At 40.4% G+C, this 15,791-nt stretch overlaps 1 protein-coding gene across 6 annotated transcripts in view; it reads right to left on the bottom strand.

The window, feature by feature from the left end:
• The window catches only part of akna (AT-hook transcription factor), a 64,043-nt gene that overhangs the window by 24,855 nt on the left and 23,397 nt on the right, over positions 1-15,791 (bottom strand). For 4 of the 6 annotated variants that reach the window (XM_039780581.1, XM_039780576.1, XM_039780577.1 and 1 more), the window contains 10 exons: positions 13,888-14,092; positions 13,607-13,710; positions 13,080-13,342; positions 12,787-12,937; positions 12,083-12,235; positions 11,480-11,601; positions 11,076-11,195; positions 9,547-9,651; positions 9,300-9,395; positions 8,877-9,012 (listed from right to left, as the gene is read on the bottom strand). In XM_039780581.1, coding sequence (XP_039636515.1) covers positions 8,877-9,012; positions 9,300-9,395; positions 9,547-9,651; positions 11,076-11,195; positions 11,480-11,601; positions 12,083-12,235; positions 12,787-12,937; positions 13,080-13,342; positions 13,607-13,710; positions 13,888-14,092 — 1,455 coding nt within the window. The remainder of the gene's footprint in view (positions 1-8,876; positions 9,013-9,299; positions 9,396-9,546; positions 9,652-11,075; positions 11,196-11,479; positions 11,602-12,082; positions 12,236-12,786; positions 12,938-13,079; positions 13,343-13,606; positions 13,711-13,887; positions 14,093-15,791) is intronic. The other 2 variants (XM_039780578.1, XM_039780579.1) reach the window with 2 other exon arrangements.

The following is a 15,791-nucleotide window of genomic DNA, read 5'->3' as shown; positions in this document are numbered from 1 at the left end:
AAATATGCAAATTATGCATTATCTAATGAAATATGCGCTAATTTGCATATATTTAAAAAAACGAAATCTGAGTATTGGATAAAGCCACGTTCAAAATAATTTTTTCAGTGTGTTCACATATTAGATGGGGAAAAAAATTACAGAGGGATTTATGGATATCTACTTTTGTTATCCTGTAAATCAGAATATACTGTCAATAGCCTTAAAAAAACAATTTTCGCCATGTTTTTATATATAAATCGGGCTAGGAATAATATATTTACAAATCCCTCTGTAATTGTCTTCATAATATAGCTAGGTACAAGACTGGAAAGGTTGGTGCATAAAGCTGCTACTGAAGTGGAGATTTCGTTCTTGGAGTATGAGAGAAAAGTCATTTTGAGAAAACGGGCTTTAAAGATTTTTATAGCAAAATTCCACTAATTTCTATTGAAAGCCATGAATTACAGACACGTATCCCTTCAGGTCCAAGTAAGATCCATGTATCACACTGTTTAACATCCAAAACACATTATTTCTTCATCCATCACTGATCATAACATCCAAAACACCACATCAACATGGCCTTCAACTGAAGACCATTACATCACAAACTTCAAACTGACAGAACACAACCATTACACAGCCTAGTTCCGCCAAGTTAGTTTACAGTCTACATATCCATGCCAGCACCATATGTAGGGCCCTCCTCCATCTCCTGCTGATGTCTTTTCACTATTTTGGCTGTGCTTACACTTTTACGGCTCCGCTTTCCACTGGTGGAATGGACACTATTGGCTTTTGAGATCCTAACCATGTCATCATCCTTCATTGCATTGACAGTCTGTGCTCTGAAGCCACAATGTCTCCATCACAGCCAGCATGGCAGAGGCACCCTCATTGAATGTAGAAATAGCCTTCATGTCTGCAGTTCTTGGACATTGGGCCCATATAACCAAGTTGAGGCATGCGTTGGTATTCTGAGTGCCTCCATGCTGCACTGTCACTGGACATCCAGTGATACACAGGGATGAGCTTCTTATGAATCATTCAAAAAGACCAATATTTAGAACATTGGAGAAAGCAATCAAAGTAGACTAAATTGTTATTAAACACATTATTTTCACACTGTCAGAGATACGAAGAAGAGACGGATCCTGACTAATTACAGACTCCGTGACCACCAGCTGGGTCAGACAGAGGTGCACTTCCTCCTCCACTGGGAAAAACTATCTTCACTAAGAGATTTACACCTTGGAAAAATAGCCAAAAAAAGTTAACACCAGAAAAGAAGCTGGTAGTTCTCCTAGGAGAGGGGACAGCAGCTCTACTGACAGCTAAATATGGATCTGCCTGCCACAGCTCCAGGGACTCACAACCACTTAGATCCCAAAATTACATATTTGTTTAGTATTTTATAGTAGAATAGTATATATGTGACACCTACATATTTAATATATGACAGGTGGGCTATGAATATCTGTAAACTGCTGAGAGAGAGAGAGAGAGAGAGAGAGAGTCTGATTACCTCCGCTGTCTGAAAACTCCTGTTTTCTGAACAACAGTTTAAACATCGACGTACTATGTGAAGGCATTTCATCATCTGGTGTCTTAGTGTGTAATCCCCTGTGTCTTCTTGCTAATAACTGTTTTCGTCTTCTCTGAGATGATTTTCGACTGTTTTCGACGTATTTCTTTCGACATTCTGAACTACCGCGGAAATGTCAGAGCGCGTCACGTGACCATTCTAAGCGAATCACGTTGTCAGGAATTGGATTGGATTCCGATCTGGTAGATCAACGTCTATGGCACTTATTGAGTTAGTTGAAAGATTATCAAATTGTATTGAAAATAAAAACTATGCAATGGGGGTTTTCATAGATTTAAAAAAATCACAAAATCATGTTAAAAAAATTGGAAAGGTATGGCATAAGAGGTGTGGCCTTTAACTGGATAAAAAACTATATTGAAAACAGGAGTCAGTTTGTTCAAATGGGTAATCACCGGTCAACGAGTCTTAATATTTCCTGTGGAGTTCCACAGGGGGCAGTTTTAGGCCCCAAATTGTTTATCCTTTACTTAAATGATATTTGTAAATCATCACATGTACTAAAATTTACTATTTTTGCAGATTAAACAAATATTTTTGGTTGTGGGGATAACTTGCAGCAGACGCTGGAAATGGTCACTAATGAAATTAATAAATTAAAACTATGGTTTGATTCAAATAAGTTATCTTTAAACTTGAATAAAACTAAATTCATGATATTCGGTACTATAAATAGAGATGTTAAAATAGTAATTGATAATGAAACAATTGAAAGAGTCTACGAAAATAAATTTCTGGGTGTTGTTCTTGACCATAAACTCTGCTGGAAGCCACACATTAAATATTTGTGCACAAAGATGGCCAGGAGTATTGGTATATTGAGTAAAACTAGATACATCTTGAACAAAAATACATTACATACTCTGCACCCTTATTGTACCATATATGTATAGGAAGTTTGGGGAAATACTCACAAAAGCAACTTGGAAAAAAAATTGTGCATTGCAAAAAAGAGCAATTAGGATAATAAATCACATTGGGTATTATGAACACACTAATCATTTGTTCTTTAATTCACATTTGCTGAAATTTATGGATATTGTTACATTTAAAACTGCTCAATTTATGTTTTAAGTTAAAGAAAATAATTTACCATTTAACATATGTGCAATGTTTAATGAAAGAAATGGGGGATATCATCTAACAGGTCATTGTATGTTTAAGCAACCACTTGTGCGAACTACTGTTAAAAGCATGTGTGTTTCAGTTTGTGGGGTGACCTTATGGAATGGAGTGAACAATGATATCAAACAGAGCCATAATATCATTCAGTTCAAAAATAGATTAAAGACATCATTACTTGATCAATACAGAAAAGAATAAACTGAAACAGAGGATTGGAATTTGTAATTTAAATGGTATTGTTGTATATTATTGTCTTGTTGTAAATTACTGTAAGACTGAAAGATTGTATGCTATATTTGCATATCTATTTTACTTTGTATAATATAATTTTGGGAAATAAGGGGCAGGTCCAAATAAGCTATTTGCTTCTGCCTGCTCCTTCTCGAACGAATCGTTCTTATATTTTTTCTTTTTTTGTTGTTGTTTTTGTTAGATTCTGATTGTGTTTTATCTTATGTTTTTATGTTTTGCAACATTGTTGATTGTTCGAGATAAACAAATAAACTAAACTAATAAATAACACGGGTCGGATATTTTCAAATACGCTTTTAAAAATTGGACATGGGTGACATCGCGTTGGGGAAGTTACTTTTAAAAAGTAGTGTTTGCTCATTACTTCTTAAAAAAAAAGTTACCCCCTACGGAAAGTAACTTTTTACTTTACTTGTTACTTTTACGTTGCTTTTACAGTTTTTTACAATCGCTATGACACTTTTTTCAATACTTTTAACAACTTTCCTAAACTCTTAACGCACCAACACACCTACAACACACGATTGGCAAAACAGTTAATTTCATGCTCAAAATCACACATTGTAAACTAAACTCCAACACTGATTTTCAAAATACAATAATTCACTAACACAATACACTATGTTTACCAAAACAATGCAATCATGTCTCAAAATCAAATACTTCTTCCACAACACTAACACATGTTCTCTCCCAACAGGAACATTTAGTCAATCACAGCACAATGTCATACAAAACACTAACATCCCATTGAATTACAGAAACTGCATTATTTTATATGTGTCAGTCAGGTCTGCCCTTATACAACAGACACAAGTGATTGTATTGATCATATTGCACTGTAGTTTCTGTTGAAGCCTCTCTACATTTTTATTTTGTTGGGTTTAGTACATTTTTTTTGAAGATTCTTTTTTGGGCTTTTCCGCCTTTATTTGACAGGACAGCTAGTTGAGAAAGGGGAGAGAGAGAGGGGGAAGACATGCAGGAAATCGTCACAAGTTAGATTTGAACTCTGGACCTCTGCGTCGAGGCACAAACCTCCAAGAATATGTGCGCCTGCTCTACCCGCTCACCAATTTGTTTCTTTTGCTGCAGAGATTCAATACAAAAAATGATTGACCCATCTCAGAGTAGCTTTATAGAATGTACGGTTTATGAAAAAAAGGAGACAGAGGCAGAATTGTCCTGGTACTCCTCTTCCTCTCCCTTGTGAACGCATTTTTCTTATTTTCTGTGTTCATCTACAGTATATTGTTCAAATAGGTCCTCTTTTACTGTACTACCATATGATCATGTGATTGAAAGAACCTCAACACCTGAGTGTGTTTCCTAGAAGGGAATCAGCTGTGATTGATCTATAACTTCAATCAGCTGTTTCTCAATAAATGCATGTATAAAATGCAGGGGATATATTTGTGTTTCAATTTACAATATGATCAGCTGTTCACTTTGACTTTAGCCTATAAGTTAGGTTTAGAACATGATGTTATCTGTTCTGACATACAGTGTGAAAGCATTTGTAAATTTGGCAGTAAAGATCCATTGGTTTGGTTTTGGTGGAGCTTGTGTGTAAAAGAAGTTCAAGCATTTTAAATTTGTGTTAACTGTATGCATTTTGTGTCAAAGCAACAACAAATGTGTTAATTGTATAGCCTACACAGACGGATGTTGTGCTAACTGTGTTAAGAGTTTAGGAAAGTTGTTAAAAGTATTGAAAAAAGTGTCATAGTGATCGTAAAAAACTGTAAAAGCGGGCATCTCTGGCAGAGACTGAAGCTATCTCTTTGACCATAAAGCCAATCTCTGGTTCATCAGTGAAGTGTCGGAGCGACGGCCGATGCGGTCCGTGCGTTGTCGCAGACGCGTGCGGCCTCTTTTCTGGAAGTCCGCAGCAGTCCGCTGCGTGTAGCCTAGCCTATGTATGAGCCCATCTCTGCCGCATCCATCTGTGAGGCGTCCGCCTGGCGTGCCGCGTTTGTAGGACGGCCGATTTAACCGCCGGTGTTCTATCGATCTATGCTACCTATCGAGATGTGCTACTTAGCGGTTCTGCGCATGCGCACGACCCACAAGCATGGTCTGATTCCCCGCCCATAAATCTATGCAACCCTGCGGTCGAAACATACGGTCGATACTGTGGTTAATGGAGTAATATCTAATAAATAATTTATTCATTGTACCTTTTGATAGGGTATATTTGTCTATCAGAATACACTGCCACTGAAATATTCAATAAATATAATTTAATAGAATATCAAAATATGCTCCTTATCTCCTGACAGTGCGCTGTCCTCCGCCTGCGCACATGGAGTGAGTAGTGGTGCAATATATAATGATTCTGTTGGGGGAGCATTATTTGATAGGGTATATTTGTCTATCAGAATATGCTACCACTGAAATATTCAATAAAGATATAATGGAGTATCAAAATATTCTCAAATAAACATAAGATGTCATTACTGTTAGAGTTATATCTCTATGGGATTCAGCCTGCCTGCACAATTGGAAATGGGAACACATAAGGAAGCACATTTCGATAGGGCAGCGCGACTCGATAGACTCTACTATCGATTTGCGCTACGGTAGCATTTTTTGACAAGGCAGCATAGATCGACAGAACACCGGTCCTCGGCGATGTAGCGGCGTGTGTGTGTGTATATATATTACGCACATATGGCGAGTGGATTGTGTCATTCAAAAGATAACAGGGAGAAGGATAAGGAGCAGGCTACCCTCCCCGTCGTCGCCAAACCGTGTGGAATTTTGAATTGATTTAATAGGGATTGCAGACAAGAGACCAGCGGCGACTAGGCGGCGAGTGCATGTAGAAACATTTTCCGGCAGCGACGTGGCGACGGCGTACGTTTAGAATTCCCATCAAATTTACGACTACTAAAGACGTCTAAACTAAGTACGTCGCCTTACAAACGTGTGAAACACGTGCTTTCGCTATCTAAAGACGTCTGAACTACGTAGCTACGTCGTCAGTGTGACTTTTTTTTTTTACTTCTTCCAACCATATGTTAAATTAAGAGTCAATGTGGATTTACATATTGCAATAATATCATAATCCTACAATGAATCATTGTGAAAACTAAACTTTACTACTTTGGCCAGGTCATCATCAAAAAAGCGAATTAGTACATTCATGATTTTGTCCATGTTGATATTAGCGGCTTTATTTACATTTATTAAAAACATTAGCTTTTCATATAGTTAGACGTCTAAACTCTGGGACAAAGCCGTTATGTTTAAATAACTGCCATGCTGATTCCAAACCGACAGCTGTGTCAAGGCAGTTTGAGCATCAGATAGCTTTTACACAGTGGCCATCGTAAAAAATCACCACAAAGTCACACGACACCCGCCCCCCCAAATTTGGGAAAAAAAAACCCCACTTTTGTTAAAGATTGGCTGGGAACTCGTTTCATTGGTAGGTGGAAGTTCGAGGATTGGTTAAATCCAGCGCATCAAAACAAATCCCATGTGAACTACACGATTCACGTAGGTCACCTATTTTGGTTTCAAAACGACAAATTTCGCCGAAAGGTGAGTGATTTTCATGTCTGACACCTACTTGGGAGACAGAAGAAAATTTGGCTAGCCGGATCAACTGCGACTGAGAAAATGATAGCTCAGCGCTGGCTCCCCCCCTCACACGCTTTGTATGAACCAGTGGTTGGCATATTTTCTGGACATAGTTATGCTTGAGCTCTCTACAGCAAGGACTAACAAAGCCAAATCATCGACTATAGACCTATGGAAAAAACGCAGCAGCACAAATATCAGTCCTAATGACCTCCGCATTACAAGAATTAGAGGAGAGTGACTAGGCAAGGTGTGATCTCGGTTTTTGTTTTCCTCGAGACCGCGGAGGGTGGGGGGTGGGAGAGGGTATCTGATTTTGTTCAATTGTGTTTGTATGTTCAAAATATAAAAATAATTAAAAATTGATCTTAAAAAAAAAAGTCAGTATAGTTTGTCATCAAAAAAGTCATAGTATATTATATCATTCAAAAAAAGTCATAGTATGTCATAAATACATCATAGTATTGATTGCCATAAAATATAAACTAAAAAAAATTAAATATTCTCAGTATTTGCTATTATAAATTTGCATAAGCTCCCACCAGGGTGAGACACAAAGACATGAGCAGATGAGTCCATGTTCTAAACAATATGAACAAAACTGAAACTTAGAAACAACACGCTTGACAGTTGACACTTTGACAAAAAAATTCTGGTTTAAGGTACTGTAACCTAATTTATATCAATAAAACACTTCACTAACCTTAATAGCCTTAACTAAAGCACTTTAAACTGATCGTCCCTCATTGAAATCACAAAAAAAAAACTAGATTTACATATATATATGTAAATCTAGTTTTTTTGTTTTTTTTTGTTTTTCCCACTTGTTGTCATGTGTAAATTTAATGTCAAAATGTATATTACCTGGTATCCTGCACATTCTTTGATACCAAAGATCTCAATTACTTCCTATACAATTTGCTGCTTATTTCATTGTTACAGTGCTTAACTATTCTATTTATAAATATAGCTTGTAAATCCTAGATTATACCTCTAATACTTGATATCTGCTCATTATCTGTTCTGGTACCAAATATTTTACTTAACGTAACTTTAGTATTGGCTTATTTCATTCAGTCAGTGCTTAACAATGGTATTATAGTTTGTAAATCCTATTTCATACCTGTTACTTGATATTGCACATTAACTAGTACCAAAATTCTACTTTCATTCCATCAGTGTGCTTAACTGTTATTCTATTAAAAATAGCTTGGAAATCCTATTTCACCAAATATTCTACTTACTCTGTTGTTAACATTTGCTTTTTTCGTTTTGTCACAGTGCTTAACTTTTATTCTGTTGTTAAATAGAACTTGTAAATCCTTGTGTCACAAGTCAGCATTGCAGTTATGTATGTCTGTTCTACTACTGTTTTTACCTCAGTATGTATGTATGTGTAAATATATAATATATATGTGTGTGTATTTAAGTGATCTGACACGTCTTGTTTCAATGACAGTTACTGTACTTTGAAATGTGGAATTAAAACGCCAAATGGAAATTTGTCTGGTTTGATCAATCATTATTCTTGATAAACTGCATGCTATAAATATTAAATATAAATAAATGAATATATATATATACACACAATAACCGGCGGCAGATCGCTCGAAAATAGCGTTTGCCTCCGACGGGCCGCAGAATGGCCACCTTTGGTATAACGGCGGCGGAACGGCGGTTGTCCCGCGGGCCGGCCTCGGAACGAAGGCGGTAGGCGCACCGCCGGCAAACGTGTTTGCGATTACGCCATTCTGACGCTTCTACTGCCTCTGGAGCACCGCCGGTGGTCCGCCGACTCATTGCTATCTGGGTATCTCTGGCTATATCTGGCTAACTAGCTAACTAGCCAACGCTATTGAAAAATCCATTATACGTGTATAGACGGCCCGATTAGACAGACGATTTACCGCTAGGAATGCATTTAAAAAAAATATATTTTAAGATTCCAACCCGTCTTCGTTTGCAGATTGATTCGTAAAATCTCGAGATTGATCTTTTAACTGTAAGAGATCTTGGCAAACATCGTTGTCTTTAAGAGGCTGTAGCAGACTCCGTTTTTAAAGCTAGACTAAATATAGTGAATATGAAACTAGATGACCAAAGGCATCTGTAGTAGCCTAAATGCAGCTAACTGGTGGAAAACTACAGCATCCATTGGTACTTCAACCAAACAGTGGCTGTTTTTGAAATCGCCTACTTCATACTACAGCAAATGCATTATGCAGTACCTACTGCATATATTAAGTTTGTCAGCTGTGTGTGTGTGTGTGTGTGTGTGTGTGTGTGTGTGTGTGTGTGTGTGGCGAGAGGGCAGGTTACTTACAGGAGTGGTGGCTGGCACACTGGCATGTATTGCAGCAGTGTAGGAGGAGCTGCAGCTGCAAAGTATCTGCTCCTCGCAGCTCTGTCGACTGGTTGGCGACTTGTGTGCGTGGGGGAGTCCGAGACTCTGTGACAGTCTGTAAATCACAGAGCAGGCCAGCAGCGCCATTAACATTTCACATAATTAAAGTTGTTTTATTTACCCCAAACTGAACTGATGTATTTCCTGAGCGTGGTGACTGTACAGAAATTTGTGCTGCTGATACAGAAGTTTAACAAACTTTAACAAATTTTGATTTTAACATCATCAATCGCACACAGAGCAAAAGCCCCGAGGACAAAGAGATAACTGTTTACGCATCCCTATCGGCGCTCGGAATTTAATTCTCTGTCAACAGTGAGTCTGAGCAGCACTGCAGCTAACCTGGCGTATTGCTTCTGTAGGGTTCAGGGCGTCCAAAGAGAGAACAGTTATGATAGCAAGAGGAGTGGGTTGGCTCTCCGTCACCACCAACTGGCACTGAAAGAAAAAAAAACAAGCAAGCGGGACAATTATTGAGGACAAAACTGATTTTATCCTCTTTGCCTGAATGCAAAAGAAGCCAACAACAAACACGTAGAGAGAAAGACAAAACATTAAATTCCTGCTCAGAATAAAGGAGCTTCCTTACTTTCAGATCGCCCTCGGTGGTGTGACAAACACTGAGGACAAAGAGGAGCTGGACGCGCTCTGCTGTCAAATTCATCTGCTGTTTCAGACACACCGGTATGCTGCCCTGTAACACACACACACACACACACAAATACACTTACCAGCAGGGTAGACGCAATCTCTTCTGGCAGATTTGAATTACAAATACATTAAAATACTTTTAACACTGTTTGTTATATATATTATTATAAGGTGCTCTAGGCTTAAAAATGTTGTAGCCTAAAAAAAACGTGTGACATCGCTTAGAGTGTAAGCGATGTTTTTTAGTCTACAACATTTTTTATCACATAGAGCAAACATCTCCTCACTATCCGCGAGCTGCCTGTCCCCTGAACACACTGTAAAAAAAAAATATATATATAAGGGGTCTCTGTAGACAGCCCAAGCTCCACAAACTGTGCCAACCTGCACCCTGAAGCATGACAAACAGTCTTCCAGCATTCCAGCCAATAACCAAGTTAGTGCACGGAAGCACGGAAGGGAGGGAGAGGGGACGGGATGAGGAGGAGAGAGGGGCGAGCTAGTCTCGTTTTGTTTGAAAATACTTCTAACGTCAACGTGAAATGCCGTCACCCAACATCGCTTAGAGCTCCTTTAAACGTCTGTGTTGAAATGAACAGATGTCGCTATGAATTCACAAGTAGTCACATTTCTGTATGTTCTATCTTTGGAAATATAATAGTGTCGCTCACATTTCGAGAGAGTATTTGGAAGCTGGTGAGGGCAGGAGACACTGAAGTAAGCTATAAAATCCTTGTACGAGCAATGACAAAAGCTCTGTTCGTACAGTTTTGTCAGGTTAAGAGAGTTAAATAGCACTGTGGTGTCTCAATATAGGCTATGTTTAGATGGAAACGATCTGAAGAGAAAACGCAAAAGTGGCGTTATGTTCTCACTTTTTATTACGCTTTTAGACGAGCGTTCTGGGGGGGGAAATCTGCGTGCATATGGTGACGCAAAATTGTGTGAAATTCGATGCAGTATGCACACCAGGCGGCTAGGTGGGGGTGTGAAGCACTGCCACACAACACCACCAAGTCCACACGCCTGTGTAGAACCTTCCTTCTACTTCTCTCCCTAATAGTGCAAAGCGAACAACAAAAGCTGACAATTTTGTCTGGACAGACGTGGAGGTGGAGTTATTGCTCCAAACAATACGCACGCACGCACGCATTAATTGCAATGCAGTAAAACAACTGCATTGCAATTAATTTTGTGCTCAATCACATGTATCTCTGTTCCAAAATGCACAGACAAGGCACTGGGATGTCCTGTTAATAAGAGAAACTGAATACAGGCTCTTCAAATCCTGTAACGACAATACCGTCAACACGTCTGAACAAATCTGCTCAGTCACCGGAGGACCATCTGGATTGGACTGGATCAGCTAAAATGTCTGAGATTGCCTAAAAAGTCAACTGGATTTATTTTTGCTGGGAGAAAGTTTATATACGAGAGTGTCTGCAGTAGAGGGATGTATGTTCTTACTGGGGTTTGTTCTGCCTTGGACAGCATTTGTGTGCGAACAGTGGTTGTCTGATGCTGCAGCAGATGTTTGAGTACACTTGGACACCAGATGCTGAGGTGTAGAGGGCTCTGAACCGGTCACTGAAATCAAAAATATGACATCCATTAAATCGTATGCTATGTTTTCTTAAGATGAATGTGCTTGCTGATGTGTCTAAACAATCTAGTGACACAAGTCAGTGGTTGGATGCAAGCGTACATTTAGCTGGGTTCTTACGCGTTATTCTCTTTGGACCAAATCCTGAGTATGACCAAATATAATGCATTACCATTTAGGGCTCATGTATGCATGCTAGTAGGTTTATACATTTTGATTCTACAAGGTTCTGAGTTTAGGAATTTAGTGTAAATTCAGATCAACTTACAGATATCAGGTTGAGATTTTCGTCTGTGTGCAGAAAGCGGTCTCTTCCTGATTGTTTGTCTCATTGTAGACTCTTCAACCTCATCGACCGTCCGTCTGACATCACTCCATTGCTCCCCAGACCTAAGCAATGGGAGAAGACCAAATTATGTAAAAGCAGACAGCTAATATAGAGGCGATTTTAAAAACCTACCGCTTGCTCCACAATACCATGCCGACCTGCTAACGCCATATTCTGCCCCCCAGATCACTCAGCTCCTCCTCGTCCCTCACTCACACTGCAAAACTAAAGGGGATCGTGCTTTCTCCGTGTCTGCTCTCAGGCTTTGGAACAGCCTCCCGTCCAATATTAAGGCATGTTCTACAACTGAAAACTTCAAATCTAATTTAAAGACCCATTTTCCCCCCACTTGCTTTTAGCGATGTCTGAGGCTGCCTGGCTTCCGTCAAGCCACCTCCTGATCTGTCTTTTTATTCCCTATTGTGCTTTTAAGCTATTGCGGATTTAATTTACTCTTCTAACTTTGTTATTTTTTGACGTTACAGACATGCAGTGGCCTGGGCACTTTTGCTGTGGTATACACCTGGAAGTTAAAAAACCAACCTGATGCGAGGTGTGGAGGTGCTGTGGTGAGTGTAGTACTCGTGAGCCAAAGGAGCTGCTCTCGCAGAGCTCAGAGGCTTCTTATTTCTCAGACAGCTTTCTAGTCTCTCCCTCAGTCTCCGCACCTCGCCCTGCAGCGTCTGGAATGCATCACTAAAAAAAAAAAAAATCACATTAAACAATCTAGTTGGGGGGGGGGGGTCATGTTTGCATTTAGTAAATATGTTTGTTTTTTTTGTTCAACTCCACACGTATCAAAGGTCAAACAGTAGTAAAGTCCAGTAAATGTGACCACTGAATTGCTGCGCTGTGCAAATATTCATGTGACCAAATCACCAGTATGTATCCATGCAGTTGTCAGTCCAAACATACACACACTCTTTGAAAAAAAAAAGTGATAAAACACCACACCATGCAGGAAACATCACAGAGTACCTCCTAATATGCAACCATAATCAGTAGCGGCCGATTCTGTAATAAAATACATTCAAGAATATGATGATCGAAACATTAAGGAAGGTTCAGCATTTCGTGAGATGTGCGGCTTGATGTAACAAGGTAAACTTGCAGGAGTAAACAAATCGAGATTAATTTAGGAAAATATTAATTTCATTCGTCCGAAATAATTTCTCTGCAGACAGAGACATAAACCTGGCCATGTTTGCACAGTTATTGCCATAGCAGCTGCTGCTACATATACTCACTTGCGATTGGCCGACTGACTAGAGCTCAGTGCTTTGAGAGAATCGCCATGGTGATTCCGTGCAACGGGGGAGGAGCTTGGGCTGGAGTTGTAGAGGGAATTGACAGATTCCGTGTACTGGTCATTCTGTCTGTCTGCAGATGCAGTGTGAGCTGCAGAGATAGATGAAGACAGCAAGTTAAATATATAATGAAGTAAAACACTTGAATGAATATGAGTAATAACATAGTAAGAGAATAATAGGGCAACATGATTAGCAACAATCCAGTTGATGGACAGAATTTGGAGACTCACAGCTGTCGCTCTCCAGCCCAAACTCACTGGTTCCGCTGTCGGCCCTGGTTTGTTCTGTCTGACCGACGCGGCGCTGTGGAGAGCAGGAGAAAGTGCGTCTCCTCTGCCCCTGTCTGGTTCTCCTCAGCATGTCGTGGCTGAGCTGGGAGGCCCTTCTGGGCTCCGTAGACATGCGGCTGCGTGATGGTGCAGAAGCAGGAGACGGTGCTGAGACTGGCCCTATCTGAGGCTTCCCTGGGTTCCCCTCCTGAGACACTGAAACACTGCCACGGCATGGAAGAATAGGAGAATAGGGGGCTTTAGAGTTGCAAGGTTAGATATCAGTATGCTGTGTGTGTGTGTGTGTGTGTGTGTGTGTGTGTGTGTGTGTGTGTGTGTGTGTGTGTGTGTGTGTGTGTGTGTGTGTGTGTGTGTGTGTGTGTGTGTGTGTGTGTGTGTGTAACAGGGGTGGGGGATGGCACAGGAGGTCAAATTTATGGTGCAGTAAATTTGTTTGGAGGCACAGAAGCAGTGTTGGTCTTCCTCACCTCTCTGAAGCCCTCTGGTGGAGATGAGCTGCTGCTGCCGGAGTCAGACGGCTGCTCTCCGAACAGACAAACCCGCTGTCCGTCTCCGGAGAGATGATCCCGTCCTGGTGGACACAACGCAGAACAAAGATTATGCAACATTTATCTATACGCTGTAATGGAAAATCACATATTCTATATGTAGATGCAACACTGTCATTTTAAAAGGCTTTCTTTGTGTAATCACACTACGTTTTAGGCAAAAAATAAGGACTGTTATTTCACCCTGGCAGTTTACAAACCTGAGAGAGCACTCTGCTGCAGTTCCTCTTTTCCAATGAAGTAATCTCTCCCAGACTGCTCAGACTGCTGCTGTGGGACTTTCCCACCTCTAACGTCCTTCTGCCTCTGTGAGGATGAACGGGGAGCGTGGTGGACTGGCTGGAGGCCCTGCATGAAGGACAACTGGTGAGAACAGGAGGGTCCTGATAGTAGGATTTGGCTTTTCTGTCAACAGACAAGTACAGAATGTGTTCTGTATGTCTGTATGATAAATGGTGCTAAAAAATAATAACAAATTGATCCCAAATAAAAAAAACAGACAAGTACAGAGAATTTAGTCCAGTGGAGCTACTGAAACTAGCTAAAATACCTTTAAATTAAAAATACCTTTAAATGTTAGCCATCCAAGTTGAATCTTAAATGACCAAGCTAGTTCACAGTGATCGGACAGGCTTTATTAAAGGGGTGATAGAATGCAAAACCGATTTTACGTCATAGTTGAAAAATGACACTTTGTTGGGTAAATAGGACCTAAGTAGAACCTCAAAATCCCATTGACACCTCTTTCTTCTGCAAATCTCACAATTTGAAACTGCTGCTGAAAACGGGCAAATCTGAACATCATCCTCAATTCCTCCTCATTTGGCTCCATCTTCTATCTTTGTAACGCCCCAAAATTTACATAGGCCACTAACTGATCTGAGGTCAGTTAGTCTTCTAAATCTAGGTCGTGCAGATCTCTGCTATTCCATTACAAAATTCACTTCTGGAGAATTTTTTTATGCGAGAAATCAACTATGTAAAGCTCAAATATGGGCCGTTTTAAGAAAATTGATAGCCAATTGCAAATTTGGTAAGACAGTGTCGGACTTCACAAGCTCCACAATTTGCCGAGACAGGTGGTGGCTGCCGGCTGGGTTTGCTGCCTTCCCTGTCGGCCTCTCCCCCTTCACAGACCTGCTGAGCTGGAGTTCTGTCAGGATCTCACACACGAGCTGCGCTGTGTACTTTAGAAAAGAAGAAAGCTTGGAGGTTTTGCAAGGATACTGAAAATTAACCACAGTCGTAAATGCAGTGTTCCCGACTGTACAACGGAATAGCCTACTGGCCCAGAGAAAAGGGTTTAGAACGAGTACATCGGACAATGGAGCGGGAGTTGTTGATCTAACGCAGCGCCGCAGAAGACAGGCTTGCAGGTGTTCACTCTCCTTTCCCCGCGCTTACTAGCTACAGGGTGAGTTAATTCTTTGGTGGAGGTATTTTTATGTTGCAAGAGTAACATTACAACAACACTAGTTATAATGAAAGTGTCGAAACCTCTTTATTTTGTCTCAGCTGTTTTAGCTGCTGCAGCTTGCGCCTGGGCATGTCTGGACATGTAACAGACAGTGTGTCCATGTTTGTGTGTGTGCGCTGTGCAGCGGTGTGTGTGTGTGTGTGTCTGTGTTTGTGTGTGCGCTGTGTGCAGGGCAGCAGTGTGTGTGTGTGTGTGTGTGTGTGTCTGAAATAGGAGACCTGCTGTATCGTCTCCAATGTATTGTGTGAGTGGTTCCTCAACCAGTCAGCGCGCAGCTCATCTAAATATTCATGAGCATACCATATTTGGAAGAAAAGCTGTCGTTCCAAATAGAGCCATTACACAGGGATGCATAAGGGCAAAAAAAAAAAATAGCACCCTGGCCATTTTCAGCCCAACCAATGTTACATACCCCATTAGGAGACCTTAAGGAACAGTGTGAAATACCCTATATAATCATTCTATCCCCCCTTTAAAACATGCTTAGCGTCAGACAACATGCGCCATCTGCTGCGTTATATAATTCATGCTGCCGGTGACGTCGTCTCTCCCTGTGCCATCTTATCTCTAGACGCAGAGAAAGCTTTTGATTGGCTAGAATGGGACTACTTGTGGATGGTTCTGGAA

The sequence above is a fragment of the Perca fluviatilis genome, chromosome 17 (genome assembly GCF_010015445.1).
Source record: "Perca fluviatilis chromosome 17, GENO_Pfluv_1.0, whole genome shotgun sequence".
In the NCBI taxonomy this organism is placed as follows: Eukaryota; Metazoa; Chordata; class Actinopteri; order Perciformes; family Percidae; genus Perca; species Perca fluviatilis.
Note: the sequence above shows the minus strand (reverse complement) of the source record. Positions and strands in the feature narration are given on the sequence as shown.